Consider the following 23,082-nt stretch of genomic DNA (forward strand, 5'->3'; position numbering starts at 1 on the left):
GTTCTCACCCTGGGCCAGCAGGGGGATACTGTAGATAGTTCAGGTCCACATATGCAAATAAGGGATCGAAAGTGACATTCAGTGATTGGATAGTTACAGAAAATGGTTACTGTTGCGTTCTAGTGGAGCTCTATATAAGCAGGCTGGCTGAACCCTTCCAGTTCAGTTCTGTTCTGGCCTGTGAATAAACAAGAGCTGTTTGAATAATTGCTGTGTCGTCTGATATGTTCACCCACAACTTAACAACTGCGGCTTCATCGGGCATGCAGGGGTGGTGAGAGTAGCACAACACAAGGGAAGTTTCCCCCCCTGCACAACCAAGTATGATTCATCCAGGCATCTAAGACACAGATATCACTGGCACTGCACCAGAGCTGACAGCAAAGTTCTGCATGAGCCAAAGCTGTGACCAGGTGTCACATGGAACCTGTTGTCTCCTGGGGATCCTCTCGAAAGAAGCGCTTCTACACTTTACCCTTTCTCCCATGCTAACACTTGTTCCCTTGCAGACTTCTGCCATCAAGAGTTCTCATCTGAGATCCTGTCTTTTCGAATTATATTACAGGAACGCATATCTTTCTGCAGAACTCACAATGTCTAAATGTTAGCATTCTCTTTGGGAAGAGGAGGGGGAGGGTTCTGTTTGTGTCTTTAGATATAGGCAGGAGGTGTTGATTTATGATAATATATTGTATCTGTGCTCATTGCTGCCTTTGCAAAAACCCTCCAGGCTGCAGCTAGCGGAGGAATGAGGCAGGCTGCTCAGGTGAGGCAGCAGCTGAAATACGAATTAGTCTTATAAGCAGAGGACAAGAAGCAAAAAACAGTGTCTTGTTTAGAAAAGACCAGGAAACTTACAAAGCAAACACCACATTTTTTTCACACTGCTGCCCTTCTATGCATCATCTACTCCACCTCAGAATGTGCCATAGCCAAAAAACCTTTTCCATCTCTACTATATCCTTTTTTAGGTGTGGCAACACACATAGTGTTTCAGGATGCAGGGATGCAAACAAAAAGTAAACTGTTGTATTTTAATTTTAACACAAGCAAAAGGTCTTGGTTTTTATTAGTTCCCTTTTTGTAGAATGGTGGCTTCTTTCAACAGTTGAACCAATCTACACAGAGAGCAGCAAGCATTACGTCTCATCTTGATAAGGTCCTCACTGCTGCAGAACTTATGCAGGACTGGACATTACATTGAACAGGTTCTTTCAGTCCACACTGCACCATATGATAACTTTTTAATATATTTTTTAAAGGAGATGCTTGATTATGACTCTTCCTAATCAAAGCTAGGGAGACTGGCATAAATTCTAGGACCTAGAAGTTCAGAATCTGCCACAAATATCTGCATCTAAGTAGTGTGAACAGAACACAGATGTTAGGGCAAAATTGTCTAAAGCTTTCAGAATTGACTGTTTTAAAAAAATAATGCAAAATACCAATGATCTAGTCACAAGCACAAATAATCCAGCCATAGTCAGAGTTAGCATTAAATAAATATAACAGAATTATTGCAAGCAACACTAATTAGTGCTCTAAGCTCTTTGATGGCAAATGAAACTCCCAGGGTATTCCAACAATTATTTCTTCCATAATCTTTCACAAAGTCTGGGAAACTTTGCTCTTCTGACATTGCAAAGCTAAGAACTTTCAAACATGTAGGGAGATGCCACCTTACTCTGAGGTCCAGGGTTTCTTCTGCTTGGGACCTCCCTAACCCAGCATGTAAATTAAAAGTGCTAGGACTAGTGAACAGGAGCAGAAAGTGAAAGGACAAACTCTTGGCAGAGACACTTTCCTTTAATTCCTACCCCATTTACTGGCCTAGTATGTATCTTAGGTCCTCACCATCCATTAAGTCATCAGCAGAAAATGATGGGAGATTCTGCCAGTAATAGAAGCCATCAGGTCAGCTCCTGTCAGTGGATGTGTGAGAGCCCAGATGGCCAGCACTAATGAAATGAAGCTCTCTATAATTTAAGAGGTAAGCCATTAATCAGTTAATCACACAGTCTAATGGAGTAATGGCTTCTGCCCTGATTATCATGAATCCAATATTCCCTATATGGGGACAAATGGACTCAGAATGTTTAATATGCCTATGTTTACAGTGCTAAACAGAAGTTACATATATTACCATCTAGATTGTCAAGAGTATGGGGCATTTATTGAATTACCAAAGGATCCTATCAGATTATAATGGTTACAAAACATTCAAAGGGGGGGGGGAAATATTTCACAGGTACCTAGGAAGAACAGTCATGTTACATGACTTGTACTGACAGCTGCTTTTGTATTACTGCCTGCAATGCTCCATTGCCAATGTTACCTTTGATCTGTTGTAGTTATTTTCAGGTTTTATCCATGTAACTATTCTGTCTTTGCTGCGTGACATTCCACAGAGCATATACTTTGTGGATTCTAGCACCATCCATAGAGTTTTGAGTGATTCTATCAAGGACCTCAGGCATTGTGTCTCATTTGTTCCACCTTGTACAGAAATGAAGGGTGTGTGTGTGTGTGTGTGTGTGTGTGTGTGTGTGTCTTTACTGAAAAAAATTACAGAGGGATTCCTCTGCCCCTTGCTGGTAGATCTAAGGACAACAGAATAAATGCATATGTGAAACATACTATTTCCAGTATTGCTTTAGCAACAGAGCCACAAAAGAAACTTAGTGCAGCCTCTTATTATCTTACGCTGTGAATTTTAGATCTATTTTAATATTTATTTATTTTAGAACTTTTTATTATACTGCACTTTTTTATTTGTACTTCTATTCTTTTTATTCTATTGATTTGACTTACTTCAATAAAAAATATTTTTAAAAGAACAGTTTCATTACTAAAGAGTTAATGTTAGGAACAAAGATAACTTCACTGGGAGATAGGAAGCACTTTGGAAGGTGGTGAGCTGAGCAAATAGTTTTATTCGAAGCCATTAAATATGATTGAAGTCTATATTAAAAAACAAAAAAAACAGACTGGTACAAGAAACATGAAGACCAAAACAGAAAGACTTCCCCCATAATGCACACTTTTCTTTGAAGAATGAATAAGCAGAAATGATCACACATTCCAGGGTACAAGTAGCAAGGACATCACCAGAGGAGTTGTCTTGGTACCCTTAGCAAATAAGAACCACGAATTTCAATTACATAGCTCAGTGGCTAAGATGTGCTCAATTACCAGTTAAAATTGCTTATCATCTGTAACTGACGTTACAGATAATTATAAAAGAAAACTTTTACAATCCAGCCATGTTAGATCACAAGCAACATTTCTTAAAGTGGAGTGGGGGGGTGGGAGGAAGTAAATTTAAGAACATAGGAAGAACCTGCTGGATCAAGCCAATGGCCCGTCTAGTCCAGCATCCTGTTCTCAAAGTGACCAACCAGTGGCTTGTGGGAAACCTGCAAGCAAGAGTCCTCATCCCTCCTGCAGTTTCCTGCAACTGGTTTTCAGAAGCTGTGGAGGCAGAGCATAGCCATCATGGCTAATGGCCACTGACAGCCCTCTCTGCTGTGAATTTATCTAGTTCTCTTTTTAAAGCCATCTAAGTTGGTGGTCATCATTGCTTTCTGTGGGAGTGAGTTTCCATATTTTAACTACGTGCTATGTGATGAATAATAATTTAGTTTTACTATGAAAGAATCCCGGCTTGTCATGAAGTTCAAAGTATCAATTCTGGTTTAAAGTAAATGATGGGAATTCTAATAAGCCAGCTTTGTAGCACCGGATGTTTCAAGTAAACTTGTTAAGAAATTAAAGAATTGCTGCTTTAAATACAATGACAATTCAGGATTCTTCAAATGTGAAAGTAAACTCCGGTCAAATCCTTTCAGCTGCATAAGAAGAAAGAAGAAGAGGGGAGCATTAAAGGCTGATGCTTTGCTCAGATTGGTCCTCTTAGTTGTCTTCTTCTTCTCTGGCGATCACTTGTAGCCAAGTAAGATTGTTTTCCATAAACATGGTTTTAACAATAAGTCTGAAAGTGACTGTGGAGGCCAATTCTGGATCCACACATCCTTCCACCATGGGGACATTGGTTTCCAGGCGGGAGTTGATCATGGTGTGGATTTGCCAAGTGTGCCTTCTTCCTAGCACGTTTCTCCCTTGCGTCCTGAGTTCGAGTGTCTTCAAAGCCCATGACACCTTTGGTAAAGGCTGTTCTCCAACTGGAGCACTCGCAGGCCAGTGTTTCCCAGTTGTCAGTGTTTATACTACATTTTTTTAGATTTGCTTTGAGGCAGTCTTTAAACCTCTTTTGTTGACCACCAGCATTACGCTTTCCATTTTTAAGTTCAGAATAGAGTAGTTGCTTTGGAAGACGATCATCAGGCATCAGCACAACATGACCAGTCCAATGAAGTTGATGTTGAAGAATCATTGCTTTGACACTGGTGATCTTTGCTTCCGCCAGTACACTGATATTAGTTCGCCTGTCTTCCCAAGTGATGTGTAAAAATTTTTGGAGACACTGTTGATGCAATCTTTCAAGGAGTTGGAGATGGCCTTTATAAGTGGACCATGTTTCACAAGCATATAATAAGGTTGGTAGTACAATAGCTTTGTAAACAAGCATTTTGGCTTCCCTGTGAATGTCCCGGTACTCAAACACTCTGCACTTCAATCGGGAGAAAGCTGCACTCGCAGAGCTCAGGCAACACTGGATTTTGGCATCAGTGTTGTTCCTTGTGGAAAGATAACTGCCTAGGTAGTCCTCTTAGTATGTATTGATAAACCACAATTTAGTGCTAACACAGACACTCTTTGGTAAAGGAAATATACACATCCATTCTTACATAATATATTCAAGAGGGGAATCCCCAGTCTGCAGGCCAGATATGGCCCGAAGCCAGATTCCATCTGCTTTTCTGGGTTTCCTCCCATCCACCAGCTGTTCAGCAGAGAGCAGCCAAAGAGGAAATGATGCCTTCCTTTGCAAGAAAATCAAAGTGGGGTGGGGTATGTTTCAGCAGAAACATAAACCTGAAACTTAGTGGCTGATCTGTGATAGTAATAATAAAGATGGATTGACTGACATAAACATGTGTTCCTTGCAAATAATGCAAAGAGTATCTATACTTTTTGAAACTTTGTGTATACAATTTTTGGGAAACAAGTGCATTTTTGAAGTTAAAGGCATTGAATAGGTGTCGTCTGCTCATACACTGATCTAAAATCCAACCTTTAACATCGTTCCACCAGAGATGTCCAGTAATTAGCCAAAGAAAGTTTCCCCAGCTCTGTTCTAGATACTTGAAAATAGATATTTGAGATAAGCCCTGGCACACATGAAACCTTGTATATAGGATATATTTACATGCCTTTAATTCAATGGTTTTCCTGAAGGAACACATGAAATTTAACCGGATAAACTTGAAAACAGCAGCATTTTATTTTATGTACCTTTTTTATCCTACCTGTCTAATGAGATACAGCAGAGGTGGAAAATTGATGCTGTTGTGAGGAGGACATCAAGAGAAGTGCGGACTAAACAGAACGTTCTTCCATAAATCCAGTTATCTTGAACCAGCTCAATGGCTCCAAATGGCATCACCAGAACTGATACCAGCAAGTCAGCAAAGGCAAGTGAGACTATGAAATAATTGGTCTTGATTTTCCTGCAAGGAACACAAATGCATTGATTCAGAAAGACATCATCAAGATGACAATTTGTAGGACAGTGTTGCCTTCTGCATTTTAAAACATCCATCCCTTGTTATTTTATCACTCTGTAAATCAAGGGCCCATGTTGAGTATGTAAATTCCTCATGGGCCACACCCTTCTGTTTAGACAGGAGATAATCCAGGAGATAGTCGAATGTGTGCACCAGCGTCTTTATCCACATATAGATCTCAAATTCACAAAGTAGTAGCCTCTCATTAGCAATTAAAATTCCCACCTGCATTTGTTGGTTCGCTATCACTCATGGTGAGCAACTCTCTTTCAAAGCCATTAACATGCATACATATTGGACATGTGATGCTTCAGTGGTGAGGACCTTAGCAGGGATGCTGCCAGAAGTTGATTTGATGTTTTCTTTTGAGCTCTTTCCACTGAAGAGACAAGCAGCTGCTCAGTTAGAAAAGTGCCTTGTCTTTTTGACGCAGTAGGAACTACTGCATAGAAAAACAACAAACAAAGCTCTTGCTGGGAATGTAGTTCCCCCCATGCATGCACAACACATCTTTCATTTAGGTTTAAGGATGTGGACTTAAAAATTCTGCAGCTCCTTCCAATCCAATCCAAATCTTTATTACAGTCATAGGCCAGCATAAGATAAAAGCAGCTACTTTAAAGAAGCCCTTACTTCATTATAGCTTCTGCAGTAATATATGTATATATCTTAAAAACTTACAGTATACTGACCATAATACATGTTAACATCAAGATATAAATCAACTCTGTAGGCAAAATGATGCTCACATGCAGAGCCAGAAAACAAAGGTCACATAAGCTTGTATGACCAATTATGCTCGTATCGTACTGATTCATTAACGCCATAAAAGGCCTTTAAATAACAGGTTGTGCCTCCTCAACAATTTACACAGTCAGATTGCCATTAATATCTACAACTTCCTGATATATGGCCAAATAAGCCTAAAACAAAAAACGTGACATATCTGGCAAACTATACATTTAGAGATGTGGAAATTGATTGTGAAATGGGAATGGATACACTGCTTAAATGTAGCATTTAATTTTTTTCCAATTAATCATACTTTTCTTTGTCAAATAAACCCAAAGCACTGTCCTTTCAGGGCAGAAGTCCTGAATCCATTCCATGTCTAATATTCATTCCTGGCATAATTGCACAGTCTGTTACCCATGTCTGTTCTCCATCATCTGCTCTGCTCATTGGAGCTGGGAAATCCACAATGTCATTACAACCAGGACATGATGTAGTTTTTTAGTGCATATCAAGGAGAAAGAAAACCTGGCAAGAAATTGCTATTTTTGGCAGTGTTCCCTTGTCTCTTGTTACATGTAGCTTCTGCCCTAAAAGTGAAGTGTTAGTCACTTTGGAATTATTTGGTGATTTATGTGTTTTGATGATGCAAATTCTAGAAATGCAGGCACTAGATAATAAAATGATTAATCATCTGCAATATAAATTCTAACTTTGACACTACAGGCAATCAAAGTTTGACATTACACTAATAAGCTTGTCTGGGGGAAAACCAGTGAGAATGTTCTTTTACCACATTGTTTATGTTCACAGCTATTTTCACATTTGTCTCTTTTCCCTGGAGATCAAATATTCCACCCTTGAAAAGCTCATTCTGCCAAAGAGATTGATAGTAACATATGGATGGACTCACCTGAGTTGCCTGTCTCTGCATACAGCCACCATCACCAGAAGATTTCCCAGGATAGCCATAAGAATAACAGCAGAAATAAAGGTGAGCAGTGCAATCTTCTCTGCCACGCCAAATCCCTCAGTTGAGCTATAAAGAAAAAAATATGGGGTACTTCTTGAAAATAGAAGACTGGCTACTTGAGACTGACTTGGTTACAGTATTTTGAATCCATATGTCAAATTCCATTTTCCATTTTTTTTTTAAATATTTTATTAAATTTTCTTTCAAATAGTCAGAGATTTACAGAATAAAGAGTAAAGAATGAAGATAAGAAAAAGAAAAAATACATAGAAACCAACTTTCCAAAATACTTTAACCGTTCCAACCGGACTTCCCCACATCTTCCGAATCCTGTGTTCTTTGCAATTAAAACATCAGCAATTTGTTACCTTATTTCATGTCTTACTGTATCTTTCAAATACTATGTTTCTGAATTCAAAATACTGTATCTCAGTTATTTGTACCTTAAAAATAAACATAGTATGGTTACTTCATGTTGTCCACCTCATCTTTCTTATAACTTAGTTTCCAATTCAACTATTCAAGTTGCTGAAGCAAAAGTTTCCTAATCGTACACATTCTTAACATTCATACAACTTATAATGTTTTTGCAAATAGTCCTTAATTTTTTTCCAGTCCTCCTCCATTATTTCCTCTCCCAAATCTCGGATTCTGCCAGTCATTTCAGCCAGTTCCATGTAGTCCATCAACTGCGTCTGCCATTCTTCCAGCGTGGGTAAATCTGGTGTCTTCCAGTGCTTTGCGATGAGAATTCTTGCTGCTGTAGTAGCATACATAAACAAAGTTCTATCCTTCTTTAACACTTTCTGGTCTACCATGCCCAGGAGGAAGGCCTCTGGTTTCTTGGGAAAGGTATACCTAAATACCTTTTTTAGCTCATTGTAAATCATTTCCCAGAAGGCCTTCACTTTTGGGCAGGTCCACCAGAGGTGAAAGAATGTCCCTTCAGCCTCCTCACATTTCCAGCATTTATTGTCAGACAGGTGATATATCTTAGCAAGCTTGACTGGGGTCATGTACCACCGGTATATCATTTTCATAATGTTTTCCTTCAAGGCATTACATGCCGTGAACTTCATTCCGGTGTTCCATAACCTTTCCCAGTCCTCAAACATAATGTTGTGCCCAATGTCCTGTGCCCACTTTATCATGGCGGATTTTACTGTCTCATCCTGTGTATTCCATTTAAGCAGCAAGTTGTACATTCTAGAGAGTATCTTAGTTTTTGGTTCTAACAGTTCCGTCTCTAATTTCGATTTTTCCACCTGGAAACCAACTTTTTTATCTATTTTAAACACCTCTTGAATTTGAGCATAGTGTAGCCAGTCTCGCACCTTATTTTTTAATTTCTCCTGGCTCTGCAACCTCCAATTGTCTCCATTTTTTTCAATTATTTCCCAGTATTTCGGCCAGTAGGCCTCCATGTTGGGTCTTTTTCGAGCCTTGGCCTCCACCGGTGATAGCCACCTCGGGGTCTTGCCCTCTAGTAAGTCTTTGTATTTCATCCAGACCATAAATATTGCTCTTCTGACAATATGGTTTTTAAACAATTTATGAGCTTTAACCTTGTCGTACCACAAATATGCATGCCAACCAAAAGCATTGTCAAACCCTTCCAGATCTAGGACATCAGTGTTCTCCAACAAAAACCAGTCCTTCAACCAACAGAAGGCTGCAGATTCATAATACAACCTCAAGTCTGGCAGGGCAAACCCCCCTCTTTCTTTCGAGTCAGTTAGTATTTTAAACTTTATTCGGGGCTTTTTGCCCTGCCAGACAAATTTGGAGATGTCCTTCTGCCACTTTCCAAAACATTCCACTCTGTCCACAATCTGTAGGGCTTGAAACAGAAATAACATTTTCGGCAATACATTCATTTTTATAGCTGCAATTCGACCCAACAAGGAAAGTTTCAGTCTTCAAATTCCATTTTCCAGCCCACAGCAGCCTTAACTCATTTACTGACCCTTGCCTTCAACAATGGGAATACTGTAGATTACAATTCAACAGATCAGGATTAATCTATGTATGTGACAGGGTGTACACTGGCCACAATATTAGACTTGCATCTGTAACTTTGGGAAACAGCCTGATCTGTTCCAGAGCCACTCTGTGTCTTTCCAATTTGACCCACTATTTAGTGTTAAATTATATCTGTTGAAAAACAAAGCCCTGTTTTCTTCCCATTCACTATAATGGGGAATCTAAAAACTGATCAATCTAACCAGCACCCCCTTTTTGCAAAAGTGGGTGAAATTTGCAGGCAGAGCAGCTCCTCCACAGTGGATTAAGTCTGCCAAATTGTAGGCAGATACATCCAAGGATTTTCATGGAAGGTTAAATTTGATTTTTATTGTTTTTAAGGCTCCAATTTTTCTGCCAGACTCAGTGGCAACTTGCAGGCACAGCCAAATTTCAGAATGGCAACTGCCATGTCCTGCAAGGACAGATTTTACCATTTTAGGGTGGGTGCAATAGAAGTACTATGGGCTGTGGGCGGAAAACATTGCGGAGCATTGATATACAGTGGTACCTCAGTTTAAGAACAGCCCTGTTTACAAACTATTCAGTTTATGAACTCTGCAACACCGGAAGTAGTGTTTGGAAACTTTACCTCAGTCTAAGAACAGAATCCGAATGGTAAAAGGGCACCGGTGGCAGGAGACCTCATTAGGGAAAGCGCGCCTCGGTTTAAGAACGGTTTCAGTTTAAAAACGGACTTCCGGAACGGATTAAGTTCGTAAACAGAGGTACCACTGTATTTAGATATTAAACCATCTAGCATATAAAATGGATCTATCAAATTCTGAATCTTTCTCAATCCAGCTTGCTTTTTATTGATAATACAATTTTTGTTGTCCCAAAGCTACAACTTTTGGGAAAGGAACTAGACATATGAGTTGGAAGCTACATTCAGAAGACTCATATGCCACCACAATTTATTTCTGTAGTGTACACACACAGCAACCACTTTGGCTTGGTAAAGGAAAAAGTTGAAGCCTGGGGATTAGACAGACAGTTACAATATGGATTGTGGGGGTCATGTTCAAGGCCCAAGAAATGAAAATAGTCATTTCCCCTCTATTTATGCTCCTGGCTTTTTATCCTCTCTTCAGCAGCATCAGAAACCAATATAAATACTGAGCCAATGTACTGCTGCAGGCAGAATGCTGGACTTGGAGCTGTGGTTCGAGTCTCTGACACACAAAGTTCACTTAAATGGCCATGGGCAGCCTCACACTTTAGTTACAGGGATAAAATGAGCTAACCCCAAGGGAGTCAACCTGAGCTCTCTAGAGAAAGTCAGAAAGTCAGGGATTCAAACATGATAAATAATTTGAGACGAAGTTGGAGACAACATAGCTAAGGTGGCAGCAGTTGCAGCGCAAAAATGGTTTCAAAAAATAAGATTTAACGGGTAGAATTTGCTCAGAGTTTGTTTGTCATACCTGAAAGCAGGGAAGGAACTTCATCTCATAGAGTTTGACTTTCTCTGTGATGTTGTATACTTAAGAGCCCTACCATGCCTGACTAACTACAGGCTTCAAGCTCCCCCCACCCTCTGCTAATATGCATCCATTGCTAACATGAATGCAGAAAAGAAAGCAGAAGAGAGGAATTTAGGCTTCACGTGGGTAGCCTGGTCAATACACATTTCACATTTATATCACAATCCATCTGAAGCAAGCACCACTTTAAGTCTTTATGTGGGAAAGTACTCTTAAATTGGATTGTCTGGACAACTTGCCCTGCAGGCACGTTCTTTGCAGTTCAGCTGCTTTCTGCTTTGTGGCACATTGGAGCCTGAGATACTACAAAGCATTCTGTCCAGAAAGTTAGTGAGCAGAAATTCTTGAGGCAAGGGGCTGGAGTTGATAGCCTTCTGGTCTCTCACAGTCAAGGAGAAACTTAATTCAAACTGTGCTCGCTACTTCTAGGAGATCTAATATTGCTTGCTTGGGTAAGCAGGAGAGAAAGAGAGCGAGAGACGGCGCATGCTGCAGGAATAAAGTCACCTTGACAAGGAGGAAGAGGGAGAAATGCAACACAGAATGCCACCTGATCCTGTGAAAGGAGATGGAAACCCTATTCAAGGTCTGCTACCTTGCACCAGAACTATATCAAATACCAGATCTCCTTCACTAGGAGGAAACTGGGAGATATTAATCCATAAAGGCAGGGTGGGTGTTGCTAAATTATTAATCAACACTGAATTTAATAGGAAAGGTTTGAAACGGTTAGAAAATGATGACTTTTGCTTTATACGTTGAAGAAAATGCATATGTGTATCTGCACTCTAGGATTTATTGTGGATGAAGGGCCAGCTATAAATATGACTGATAAATGCTATATCTGATAATAGATTTCATAATGCTAATAAAAAATAATCCTTGAGATGTCTTTAATGACTCTTGCTTCTCCGCTTCCTCCTTCTTCTCAAAATGTGCATAGATCCCAAATTGCTCAGTGAGCCGTTCATAAGCAGATTATGAGCAGGCTTTCACAACAGCAGCGCTAGCTAACACTCTGAGAATCAATGGGTTGTATACAACGAAATCATCCCATCAGTGCAAGGAGTTCTCCCACTCTTTGTATGCCCACTCCAATCAGTACTAGGAGTTTTCCTAACCCTCAGCAGCAGATTTGGAGGGCATGGGGAGAGAAGAGGGAGAGAAACTCCTGAAGTCCTTGAACTTACAGGATAACTTCATTGGATATAACCTATTATATTTGCTCGCAATGTTCCATTAATGTAAAGTCCATTTCATTTAAAGTGGACTGAAGAAAAACTAACTTTACAACATACTCCAATATTTCTATGACTTCATCTATAGGACATAATTATGTAACAGATTTATTTATTTATTTTTCTCTTCAACAGGCAGCCTGACTCATACTGGCAAGCAACCTATGCAACACTGCAGTGGAACAGGATAATTTTCCAGACAGAAAGGCAGTTAAGGTCCATACGATAGCTTAGATTAATATCCTGGGAGTTTAAATGCAGAACAAAAGCCTACCACACTGCAAAGGGCTAGTGTAGTGTGCCTGAGAATACAGACTTTGGACCCCAGGCACCCAAATTCAATAACCATCCCTGTTAGGACCTCATGGGAACTGAAAGTGTGTGTGTTTTCAATCTATATTGGGGTAGTCTAATGCTGTCCTTCCTAGCTGAGAAGTATACCAGACATCTACAGGGTAAACTCTTTGTGGCCTTTATGGACCTGAAATCAGCATTTGACTCCATCCCCAGATCCCAGCTATGGTCCAAATTGAGTCTGATTTTGCAGGACAAACGACTTCTCTTTCTTATAAAAGCCCTGTACAATGGAACCAAACTGCAGGTCCGATGCGGTCGACAGGGACAACTATCAAACAGCATCGAGATGACTAGGGGAGTGAGACAGGATTGTATTTTGGCCCCCACATTGTTTTGTCTATTCTTAAATGACCTAGAAGAGAACTTAATGGACCCAGATGGACACATTCCAAAAATAGGAATGAGAAGGACCCCTTTGTTGTTGTATGCTGATGACGCAGCCATCATCTCACGTTCTAGGCCAGGCTTGAATTATCTGTTGAGGAAATTTTCTGATTACTGTTCTGGAAATGGTTTATCCATTAATTATGAAAAATCTAAAATCTTAGTCTTCGAAAGAAGATTCTCCCAGTCTAAATGGGTGCTGGATGGCCATAACCTTGAACAGGTAAAATACTTCAGTCACCTAGGGCTCACATTCCATCATACAGGATCTTGGAAGCACCATTGGCAAACCTCCCTTCAAAAGGCGGAGATTACAAAGCTAGCCATACATAGATTCTTCTTCACAAAGGGTGGCAAATATGTTCCAGCAGCCTTAAGGGTTTTCAACGCAAAGCCCGTTTCCCAACTCCTGTATGCAGCAAATGTCTGGCATAATGGGAACCTGCCAAAGATAGATGGCTTTCAGGCAAAATTTATACGATCTCTGCTGCAGGTACCTAACTGCGTCCCCAACTCCGTACTTCTGTTGGAAGCTGGTGAATGCCCAATTTCAGCTAGAGCGTGGTGGGCTGCCCTAAGACATTGGCTCAGGATTTCAGTGTTTAATCTAGGGAAGGGTCTGTACCAACATTTGACCAATGAGGAATTTGTCAGCAAATGGCAGAAAACCATGGCTAAAAAAGCCACCTCTATTGGTCTGTCTCCCCCCCAACTGTATTACCTGGGCTATGAAGGCGCCCAAAAAGTTTTAAAGCAAAGATTATGGGACAATGCACACAGTGACTTGCAATCTCGGTCACACGCAGTCTGTAGTCCACTGGCAGCAGGAGTGGATATGTCTTTGAGTTAACATCTTACATCAAAAACCTGACAGTACCTAACTATCGAAGGCTTTTCACCAAGGCCAGACTGAATGTCTTCCCCTCTGCAGTGCTGGATGGTAGGTTGAGAGGAGTTCCCTACCAGGACAGACTTTGCTCGTGTGCTCAAGACATCGATTCCATAAATCATATTTTGTTACATTGTGGGAAGTATGAGCATGCCAGGGCTGAACTGATACTACCCTTGCTGGTGCCTTTCCCGGGAAAGTCAGAGGCTCACTATGTCAGGTTCCTACTGGAAGACCGGACAAAAGCTAGAACGTTGGCAGTGGCAAAGTTTTTATCGGTGGTTGCAAGAACAAATGAGCCCTATATTCCAAACAAAGTGCTTGATTAACTTGGAGGTAGGCTGTATGAACTCTATATTGATTTGTAATGTTTTGTTGGTCTCTGGACCGTAATAAAGATTGTTGTTGTTGTTGTTGTTGTTGTAATATTGGGGTAGTCAAATAATTCTGATCTGCACACAAGGATTTATTTTATACAAGAATGATGGAAAATGCACAACTTTTCCAGTTCACAGACTATAAAGGGGAATTTAGAGTGAACAACCAAGTAATTGTAGCTACTAACCCCTTAAAGTAGTAATTCAGAAGTGTAATTTTATTAATTCTCTGATAATTGGATAACAGTTTAGTTAATTTGGTGACTATTTTCACTAACACACAATACGTCTTGTATCTATGCTGCCTGGCATACATTTGCATTTAATGGCTGATATCTATCAGCAGAGGGATTGGCCAAAACGAAGATGGACCCAGCAGTCAGTCAGTCAGTCAGTTGGACACACACACACACAGAGAGAGAGAGAGAGAGAGAGAGAGAGAGAGAGAGAGAGAGATGCATGCAGACACACACTTTTTTCTGCCAATCAGAGGGAGCACAGACATCTACTTCACACACACCCCAGCTCAGCACTGAGTGAGATTCCTCTCCACCCAGTGCTATGATGGAAAGGAGTGTACCCCCAAGATGCCTACTAATCTCTCCACTGCAAGCAGGCCAGGGTGCTCCTAAAACAGGAAGGATTCACTGAGTGTTCTGACCTGCTTGCAATGGTAACATGCAAGAGGCAGAAGAGGTGCCATTACAGATTTTGCCACCACTGCTATCAAATTGTATAAGAAGGCTGGCAGACCAGGCTTACTTCTGCTCAAAGGTAGCAGGATCACGTTCCCTGACATAAGTGTTCAGCAGGGCCTAAGTGAAACAGTCCACAAAGAATGGGCAAATCAGGGAATGGGTTACCTTAATTTTTCTATCAGGATCTCATTGAGTCTTTAACACAATGGCTGGTTTTAGGGTCGCATGACCGGTTTGGGCTGCATTAGGCACTGCACTGCAGGGGGCGCCACAACAATTCTGTAGAACTGAGCACGAGAGGGACGGGGTGGGTGCCAAATTTTAACGTTGCACAGGGCACTGCAGAAATTTGAGAGCCCCAAAAGCCACTGCTTTAACAGGTAACAGAAGACGAACAGTTGCCACTTTATACATCCCTATATCTACATGATGGGTTAGCAGATGAATTTTCTGCCCATTAAATAATTCTTATAGTACAAGGCTCTTGCTAAAGAAAAGTTAACAAGGTTAAGCCATTGTCAAATAAAATACATTATGATTTAAAAATAAATAAATCCTTGGTACAGATTTTATAATGTGGAACTCCCAATAAAAGTTGCCAACACATTTCCCCCCTTGATTATATTAACCAAGATTCCACTATTGTTGGGCCAAGCCCTCATGTTGCACTTTTATTATATTTGTTCAGGCACTAAAGAAAAAATTGTACTGAAATATTTTTTTCTCATACCCACTCCTTCTCCCTTTACTAGGCCAGCCACCCATCCCAAGGCTTGTTTGTCTACGCCCCCTCTCATGTTCTAGCCAACTCATCTAGAGCCAAGCCAAAAAATTCAGAATTTAAGAACGTCCCCCCATCACCACAAAAGAGCAATTTAGCCAAATATTGTCTGAATATTCTTTACCACGGCTATAATGCCGCTCCTGTGCTCCCAAGAACCTGTTGGATAATTTCACATACATGCCAAATGGTACCTTTGGAAAATGCTTCCCCATATAACCACCTACAAATAGGATGGAAAGTGTCCAAAGGCCGTTTTCATTCCGCTCCAGCCTCAGAGCTGAGGTTCTCCCTCTTTGTAACTCCGCCAGCCTTCGCCACCACCACAAAATCTCTTTGTGCATTTCAACATCCATTATTATTGCAAAGAAAACAGAACAAACATTTTCTCTATTAGAGGCTTCAGCTCCAAACATCCTACAGGTAAGCCAGTGTCAAAACTTCAGCAATGAAAATAATGAGGAAGGGTTCCCTTCTGGAAAAAAAGAAGTGTACTTAATTAGGCAGATCTGTCTACTGAGCATGGTACAACTTCAGCGAGAGGTAATTACAGCTTCAGCAAGTAATACACCAGTGGCTGATCAGGCTGCAACCTTGTGGCAAGTTGTCTGCTTCAGTCAGAGCTGCTGACAAGCATTAGTGGTTCCAGTCCAACTTTTTGACACTCGCCGAAAAGCTTAGTTTCGGGTCACTGCCTCTTGGTCAGCTAATGAAACAAGTGGGTATGTTTTTGGCAAATACATTAACTTGACTTGGGCATAATGCAGTGGCTACAATTAGCTCAACCATTTTTTCCCTCCAGTGTTATCTTAGCAACGTGACCAGAACAGCTAGTCATTCCAGTCCTGTTTATAACTAAACTGGACACATTTTACAATACAGTCAAACCTCGGTTGTCGAACGTAATCCGTTCCAGAAGCCCATTTGGCTTCCAAAATGTTTGACAACTGAGGCGCGGCTTCCGATTGGTTGAAGGAGTATCCTGCACTCAAGCGGTAGCCGCATCGGACATTCAAATTCTGAAAAACGTTAGAAAACCGGAACATTACTTCCGGATTTTTGGCGTTCGGGAGCCAAAACGTTCCAAAATGGAGCCGTTCAGGAACCAAGGTTTGACTGTAACTACAAATTCAGAATCACTGCTTCAAAACTTCAACCTGTTACTGGATTTCTTATGTCTCTGCACAAACCACAACAAATGAAAAAATCTGTGATCCACACTTTTACTTTTACATTTTTTTTACTTAGGCAAAGAAGGCATTCATTTTTTCATATTAATGCAGAAAATAATTGCAAAGTATACGGGAAGTATATCTATTCAATTTCTTAGAAACTGGAAGGAAGCTTGGGGAGAGGTTTTCAGCACTTGGGGAAAGGTACATAATGGGCAGGTTCATAAATCATTCCTGGCTTCATAATGCATGGTTTATGAAGCTGCCAATGAGAATCAGGCAGGGCCAGGTACTCCTCACTCTTCACTCCTCTCCCATTACACACCAACTTCAGTGTGAAGATCCTGTTTTGTATCATATGTCAGCTAACAAACTAGGAAAATAAACCAGAATTATGTTTTATCACCATCCTTATGCCTTTCAACTATGGTGCAGGATTAACTACAACAATATGGTGGCAGCAGGACCAGAGGAGCAGCACCTCTCTGAGACCTCTGGGTATAGGACAGTATATAAATTCTAATAAATAAAATAAAATAAAATAAAAATGTGGTCATGATCCTCTTGGCACATACATGGATGCTCCCCAAAAGTCATGGTTTAGCTTAGCATTTCATCTGAACAGGGTCCCCCCCCCCCACAGTCTCACATATCTAAACACTGGCAAAAAAAATAATATTGGTTTTTTATTCCAGACGTTGCAGATCTTGGATAAAATGGACTGTTTCAAGAAGTGGCAGAAAGACATATCTAAATTTGTCTGGCAGGGCAAAAAGCCCAGAATAAAATTTAAGATTTTAACTGACGCAAAAGATAGAGGGGGGTTTGCCCTGCCGGACTTAAGACTCTATTATGAATCGGCGGCTTTTTGCTGGCTGAAACACTGGCTGCTTCTTGAGAATACAGACATTTTGGATCTGGAAGGGTTTGATAATAGATTTGGCTGGCATGCATACATATGGTATGATAAAGTTAAAGTGCACAAAGGTTTCAAAAACCATATTGTTAGGAAAGCATTATATAATGTGTGGATGAGGTACAAAGACTTATTGGAAAGTAAAACTCCCAGGTGGTTGTCACCAATGGAAGCTAAAGAGGTGAAAAAACTTAATATGGAGTCTAAATGGCCAAAATACTGTGAAATTATAGAGCAAGACGGTGAAAAAGTTAAATTACAGAGTTATGAGAAATTAAAGTCCAAGGTACGAGACTGGTTGCATTATCTTCAGATAAATGAGATATTTAATCAAGACAGGAAAATAGGCTTCCAGATGGAGAGGTCAAAATTAGAAACAGAACTGTTAGAACCCAATACTAAGAATCTGTCTAGAATGTATAATTTGCTGTTGAAATGGAATACACAGGATGAAACGGTGAAATCAGCTATGATCAAATGGGCACAATACATTGGCCATGACATTATGTTTGCTGACTGGGAACAGTTATGGACCACCGGTGTTAAGTTTACGGCATGTAATGCCTTAAGAGAAAACATAATGAAAATGATTTACAGGTGGTACATGACCCCAGTCAAGCTTGCAAAAATTTATCATTCGCCCAATAATAAATGTTGGAAATGTAATGAGACTGAAGGTACTTTTTATCACCTTTGGTGGACCTGCCCGAAGATCAAAGCCTTTTGGGAAATGATTTATAATGAAATTAAGAAAGTGCTTAAGTGGACTTTCTCTAAAAAACCTGAGGCTTTTCTCTTGGGCATGGTTGGCCAATTGGTGCCAAAGAAGGATAGGACGTTTTTTATGTATGCTACTACAGCAGCAAGAATTCTTCTGGCAAAGTATTGGAAGACACAAGAACTACCCACTCTGGAAGAATGGCAGACGAAGGTGATTGACTATATGGGACTGGCAGAGATGACCGGCAGAATCCGTGACCAAGGGAAAGAGACAGTGGAAGAAGACTGGAAGAAATTTAAAATATATCTTAAAAATTGTTGTAAAATTGAGGAGTGTTAAGATGTTAAGGAATTAAGAAATAGAGAATTGCAGCTGAAATTAATAAGTTAAAGAAAAAAGAATCTAATGAAAGTGATTGAAATAATTAATTAATTGAAGGAGTTGCTGAAGAAATGTAAAACAAGGATGCAGAAAAGGGGAGGTATGGGGAAGTCTGGGAAGTAAGGTGTATGAAAATAAGATTATGAAATTATACATGTTTATATGTTTGTATGTTTTTGTTTTGTGTATGGTTTGTTTTTATTACGTGTTTGGAAAATCAATAAAAATTTATAAAATAATAATAATAATAATAATATTGGTTTTAACTAGCAGGGCAATCCTTGTGATCTTATTGTAAAACAAATACCCAATAATAGTGAAATATTACTCAATGTCTAGCCTGGAGAAAAAGGAAGGTATTGAAACCAATTACATCCTCAGCCCAATTTTCTGGAGTTTCTAGTTTTGATTTTGTAGTGTATATTTCTAGTTATCATAACACTGATGTCATCTGTACTCAGTAGCGGAGGAACTGGTATCATGATAACTTAATCTGCATTACAACAGCTCACTGAAAAGGAAGAAGAAAACAATGTCGATTTAGATCGCATCTGATGTGAATTACTCAGAGCTAAAGGGCACAAGGTACGGTAATTTTCCTTTTTGGAAATTCAAAGAATTCTTCCACTTATTGTTCGTGATAGCTCTGCAGATGGCTGCTGCACAGCTGGGGAAGGTTAGGCACTTGCCAAACACACAAGTTGAGGGGGGTGGAAGTGTGATGGTGCCAGTTTTGCTAAAATGATAAAAAGGAGGGGGCGGTCCTTTTAAAAACTGGTCTTGTGACTACAGGTTTGTTCTCCGTAAGAGATTTAAAAGCAGCCAGAATCAAAGACTGCAGTGATCTGATGTTCCAATTTGAGAAAATGGAGCACACTAGCAAAATTCACTTGTGAAACAAAATTTCATGCTTCATGTTGATCATCACTGTGAAGCAGCACACCTTGGAATACCAGTCACTGGGGAACAACAGCAGGAGGGGCTATTGCCCTCATACTCTGCTTGTGGGCTTCTTGGAAGCATCTGGTTGGATGCTGGGGAAAACAGAATGGTGGACGGATAAGCCATTGGTCTGACCCAGCAGGACTCTTGTGTTCTTAGAAGGAGCATCAGAGGATAAACTATAGCAGTGAGTTTGCCAGATCGTTAAAACAGGAGAAAGGGAATTGGATTCAATTATGTTTCAATGCAGGTGGTGCTGTGGTCTAAACCACAGAGCCTCTTGGGCTTGCCGATCAGAAGGTCAGCGGTTCGAATCCCTGCAAAAGGGTGAGCTCCCATTGCTCGGTCCCTGCTCCTGCCCACCTAGCAGTTCGAAAGCAAGTTAAAGTGCAAGTAGATAAATAGGTACGGCTCCAGCGGGAAGGTAAACAGCGTTTTGTGTGCCGCTCTGGTTCGCCAGAAGCGGCTTAGTCATGCTGGCCACATGACCCGGAAGCTGTACGCCGGCTCCCTCGGCCAGTAAAGTGAGATGAGTGCTGCAACCCCAGAGACGTCCACGACTGGACCTAATGGTCAGGGGTACCTTTACCTTTACGTTTCAAAGGTAACTTGCTGAAATAAGGTTGATTAAAAATATTTTCCAAAACCCTTAAAGGGAGGCCTGACTTGAATAGTCAGTAGAGAGCATCAATGCTTTATGGATATCTGATATTTTGATAATTGGCAAGAACTGCCTCAAACCACCACAGGCTCTCAGACTGCATGGAGTCACAGGCATAGCGTCACATAATTTAATTTCCCTGGCTGAGTTTGATCAGTATACTACCCAATGGTGGACATTTCTGTTATCTAGCACATTGTAAAGCGTACAATATCTTTTCCCAGCTGATATCTATTTTTCTAGACAGAATCAACCACACTGACAAGTTCAGAAAACTCGGTCTAAGTGGAAATCAAGTTAACATAGTTATACCCTCTTGTGCCATCCATTTTAAAGTTTGGAGAAAACAAAAAGTGAGTTCTGCATGAAATCCTGACCATCCCCACCCCCATAGCAATAGAGGAAAAGATATCATTAAAAGATTTACACTGTTGACAATGGAGAACAAAATTTTAAAGATCTACAAGGCATCAATGAACTATTTAGAAGGATGGCAAGGCATCAAGGAACTATTTCAAAAGGGAAGGGAAACATCCGCAGTAAGAGGAAGAATCACAGGCATAATAGCAACAGCCAAAGAGAGAAGGAAATAATAAAATAAAACAATGATATAAATTGTAGGGTTTGGGGTTGTTGTTTTATTAAGCACAGCATTGTTTATACTCACTTGTGCACAAATTCCACTTACTAAACAAATAAAGGAGAGTACTGCCTGGATTGCAAGGGCCTTTCCCATTCATTTAAAATCCACTTCCTGCAATGTCTGAATTACAGGGTAACATTAAGTTATTTCTTCACCCAAAAACAGTGTTTTATCAGTTAATTGCTTGCTTAGAGAACTGTGAGAAATTCAAGTACTGTTAAGAGATATGACATAGTCATTAATCTTATTTCAATGCCAAGAAGTTGGGTGAAGGTATCTAAACAGGAGCCAGTTTGATGGGTTTTGTGTTTGATTGAAATCAAGGAGAAATGGTTTCATTATGTGCTCTGGATGTCAGCCTGCTGATTCTTGCCTATATAAATATTATCATTTTCAAACTCATTTATAAACACTTATGGCAAGGTATTCAATGTTGCGTTATGGCAACTGTTCTGTCAGAGCAAACTTTTCAGCTTGCCAGGTAGAATGATCCCCCTTTCCTTCTCATCTAAGTCCATTATTTCAGTGGGTCTGCCCTCTTAGTTGGAGATCACATCTAGTTTAGATTCTGAGGCCTGAGATGGTAAACCTTGGTCTGAGCTGTGTCAGACTTCAGGCTAGGGGGCTCACATAGTTGAATGCTCCTCCACACACACATATAAAACCTTCCATACAGAAAATGAGGTGTCAGGAAGGTGGACCACAGCTAGGTTTCCTATCCAATAGAATGTGAAAGTATTTTCTTTTGTATGGAAAACCATACATTCATATGAGCCCTAGCCTGCAACAGTGCAACTTATACACAGGTTTACCATATAAAACAGAAATAAGACAGAGGGTGTTACTATTGGTCTTTAGCTGCATTCCTTCTGGAGAATAAATCACTGAGGCACCACAAGAACTGTTAGTGCAAAGGATGATTAAAATAAAATTAGAAGGATTGAACTGGCAGATGGTGGTAGAAGAAACTGTCAAGAAAATATTGTGCTTCTGGTTGACCCCAAGGCAGTTCATCAAAGGAGAACAGACTATGGTGCTGCTATTAATCTAAACTTGTGAAAAAAGACAAATCATGTCACCAGATAGAAAGAGGATTCAAAAGCTTAAAATTATGTGGATATATTGTCATGTAGAAATTAATGCACAAAGAGGGAGTGAAATCACACATGCACCTTCCATGCATTGCTCAAGCCTGTTCACAAGGATGGATCAATGCCTGGATGTTGGGAACAAGGCTAGTGGGCTCAATCTTGCTCCTCCATGCCTTGTTTCTACACTGCATAAACAAATAACATAGCTAAATTTATGCAAATACTGCACAAATTGGGACTCTGGAAGATAAGGGCAGAATCATACCCATTTGCACAGGACACATACATATATCATCTTTCACTAGGCAATCTGAAGATAGGTTTACAATAAGTAGATAACAATGAATAATTGCATTTTTCTTTTGAAATACCAGGCAAATAGTGCTAGCATTTATACTTAAACAGGATACATTTGAACAAAGATTCTTATTCAGTTCCACCACTCATAACAAAGGAGGGCAAAAAGTGTCATAGTGTAAGTCCCCTATTTCCTGTTTTCTCCCACCTAAAATAAAGTATAGTTGGATGCCTCCAATGCGAATTGGGTGTGGGTGTGGTTGATATGACCATGATGGTCACAACAGCAACAATAGCAACAATAAATAAACTACAATGTGAATTAGGTGAACTAATAGAAGTTATATGCATTAATGTCAAGCAAACAGCTGCCTCACTCCTGGAAATCTGCAATCCTAGTTGGATGATAGCTGTTATGCTTGAAACAATTAGTATATGTGCATCATTCTAGTGACATAAGCATGATGTTCTCATATTGTTCGCACATGGCTATTTACATACTGTTATGAGAAAATAGCTGTGTAAAGGTGGAACTGAACACACCAGCTGGGTAAGGGAATTGAGAAGGAAGGAGAGACTGATTGTTAGCAGCACAAACTTTCAAAATATCCTTAGGCAAACCAATTCCAACTA

At 40.2% G+C, this 23,082-nt stretch overlaps 1 protein-coding gene across 3 annotated transcripts in view; it reads right to left on the reverse strand.

The window, feature by feature from the left end:
• The window catches only part of HTR4 (5-hydroxytryptamine receptor 4), a 162,227-nt gene that overhangs the window by 63,958 nt on the left and 75,187 nt on the right, over nucleotides 1-23,082 (reverse strand). For all 3 annotated transcript variants that reach the window (XM_028717539.2, XM_028717542.2, XM_028717541.2), the window contains exons 3-4: nucleotides 7,333-7,458; nucleotides 5,430-5,630 (exon numbers count right to left, since the gene is read on the reverse strand). In XM_028717539.2, coding sequence (XP_028573372.1) covers nucleotides 5,430-5,630; nucleotides 7,333-7,458 — 327 coding nt within the window. The remainder of the gene's footprint in view (nucleotides 1-5,429; nucleotides 5,631-7,332; nucleotides 7,459-23,082) is intronic.

This window comes from Podarcis muralis, chromosome 2 (assembly GCF_964188315.1).
Source record: "Podarcis muralis chromosome 2, rPodMur119.hap1.1, whole genome shotgun sequence".
Classification (NCBI taxonomy): Eukaryota; Metazoa; Chordata; class Lepidosauria; order Squamata; family Lacertidae; genus Podarcis; species Podarcis muralis.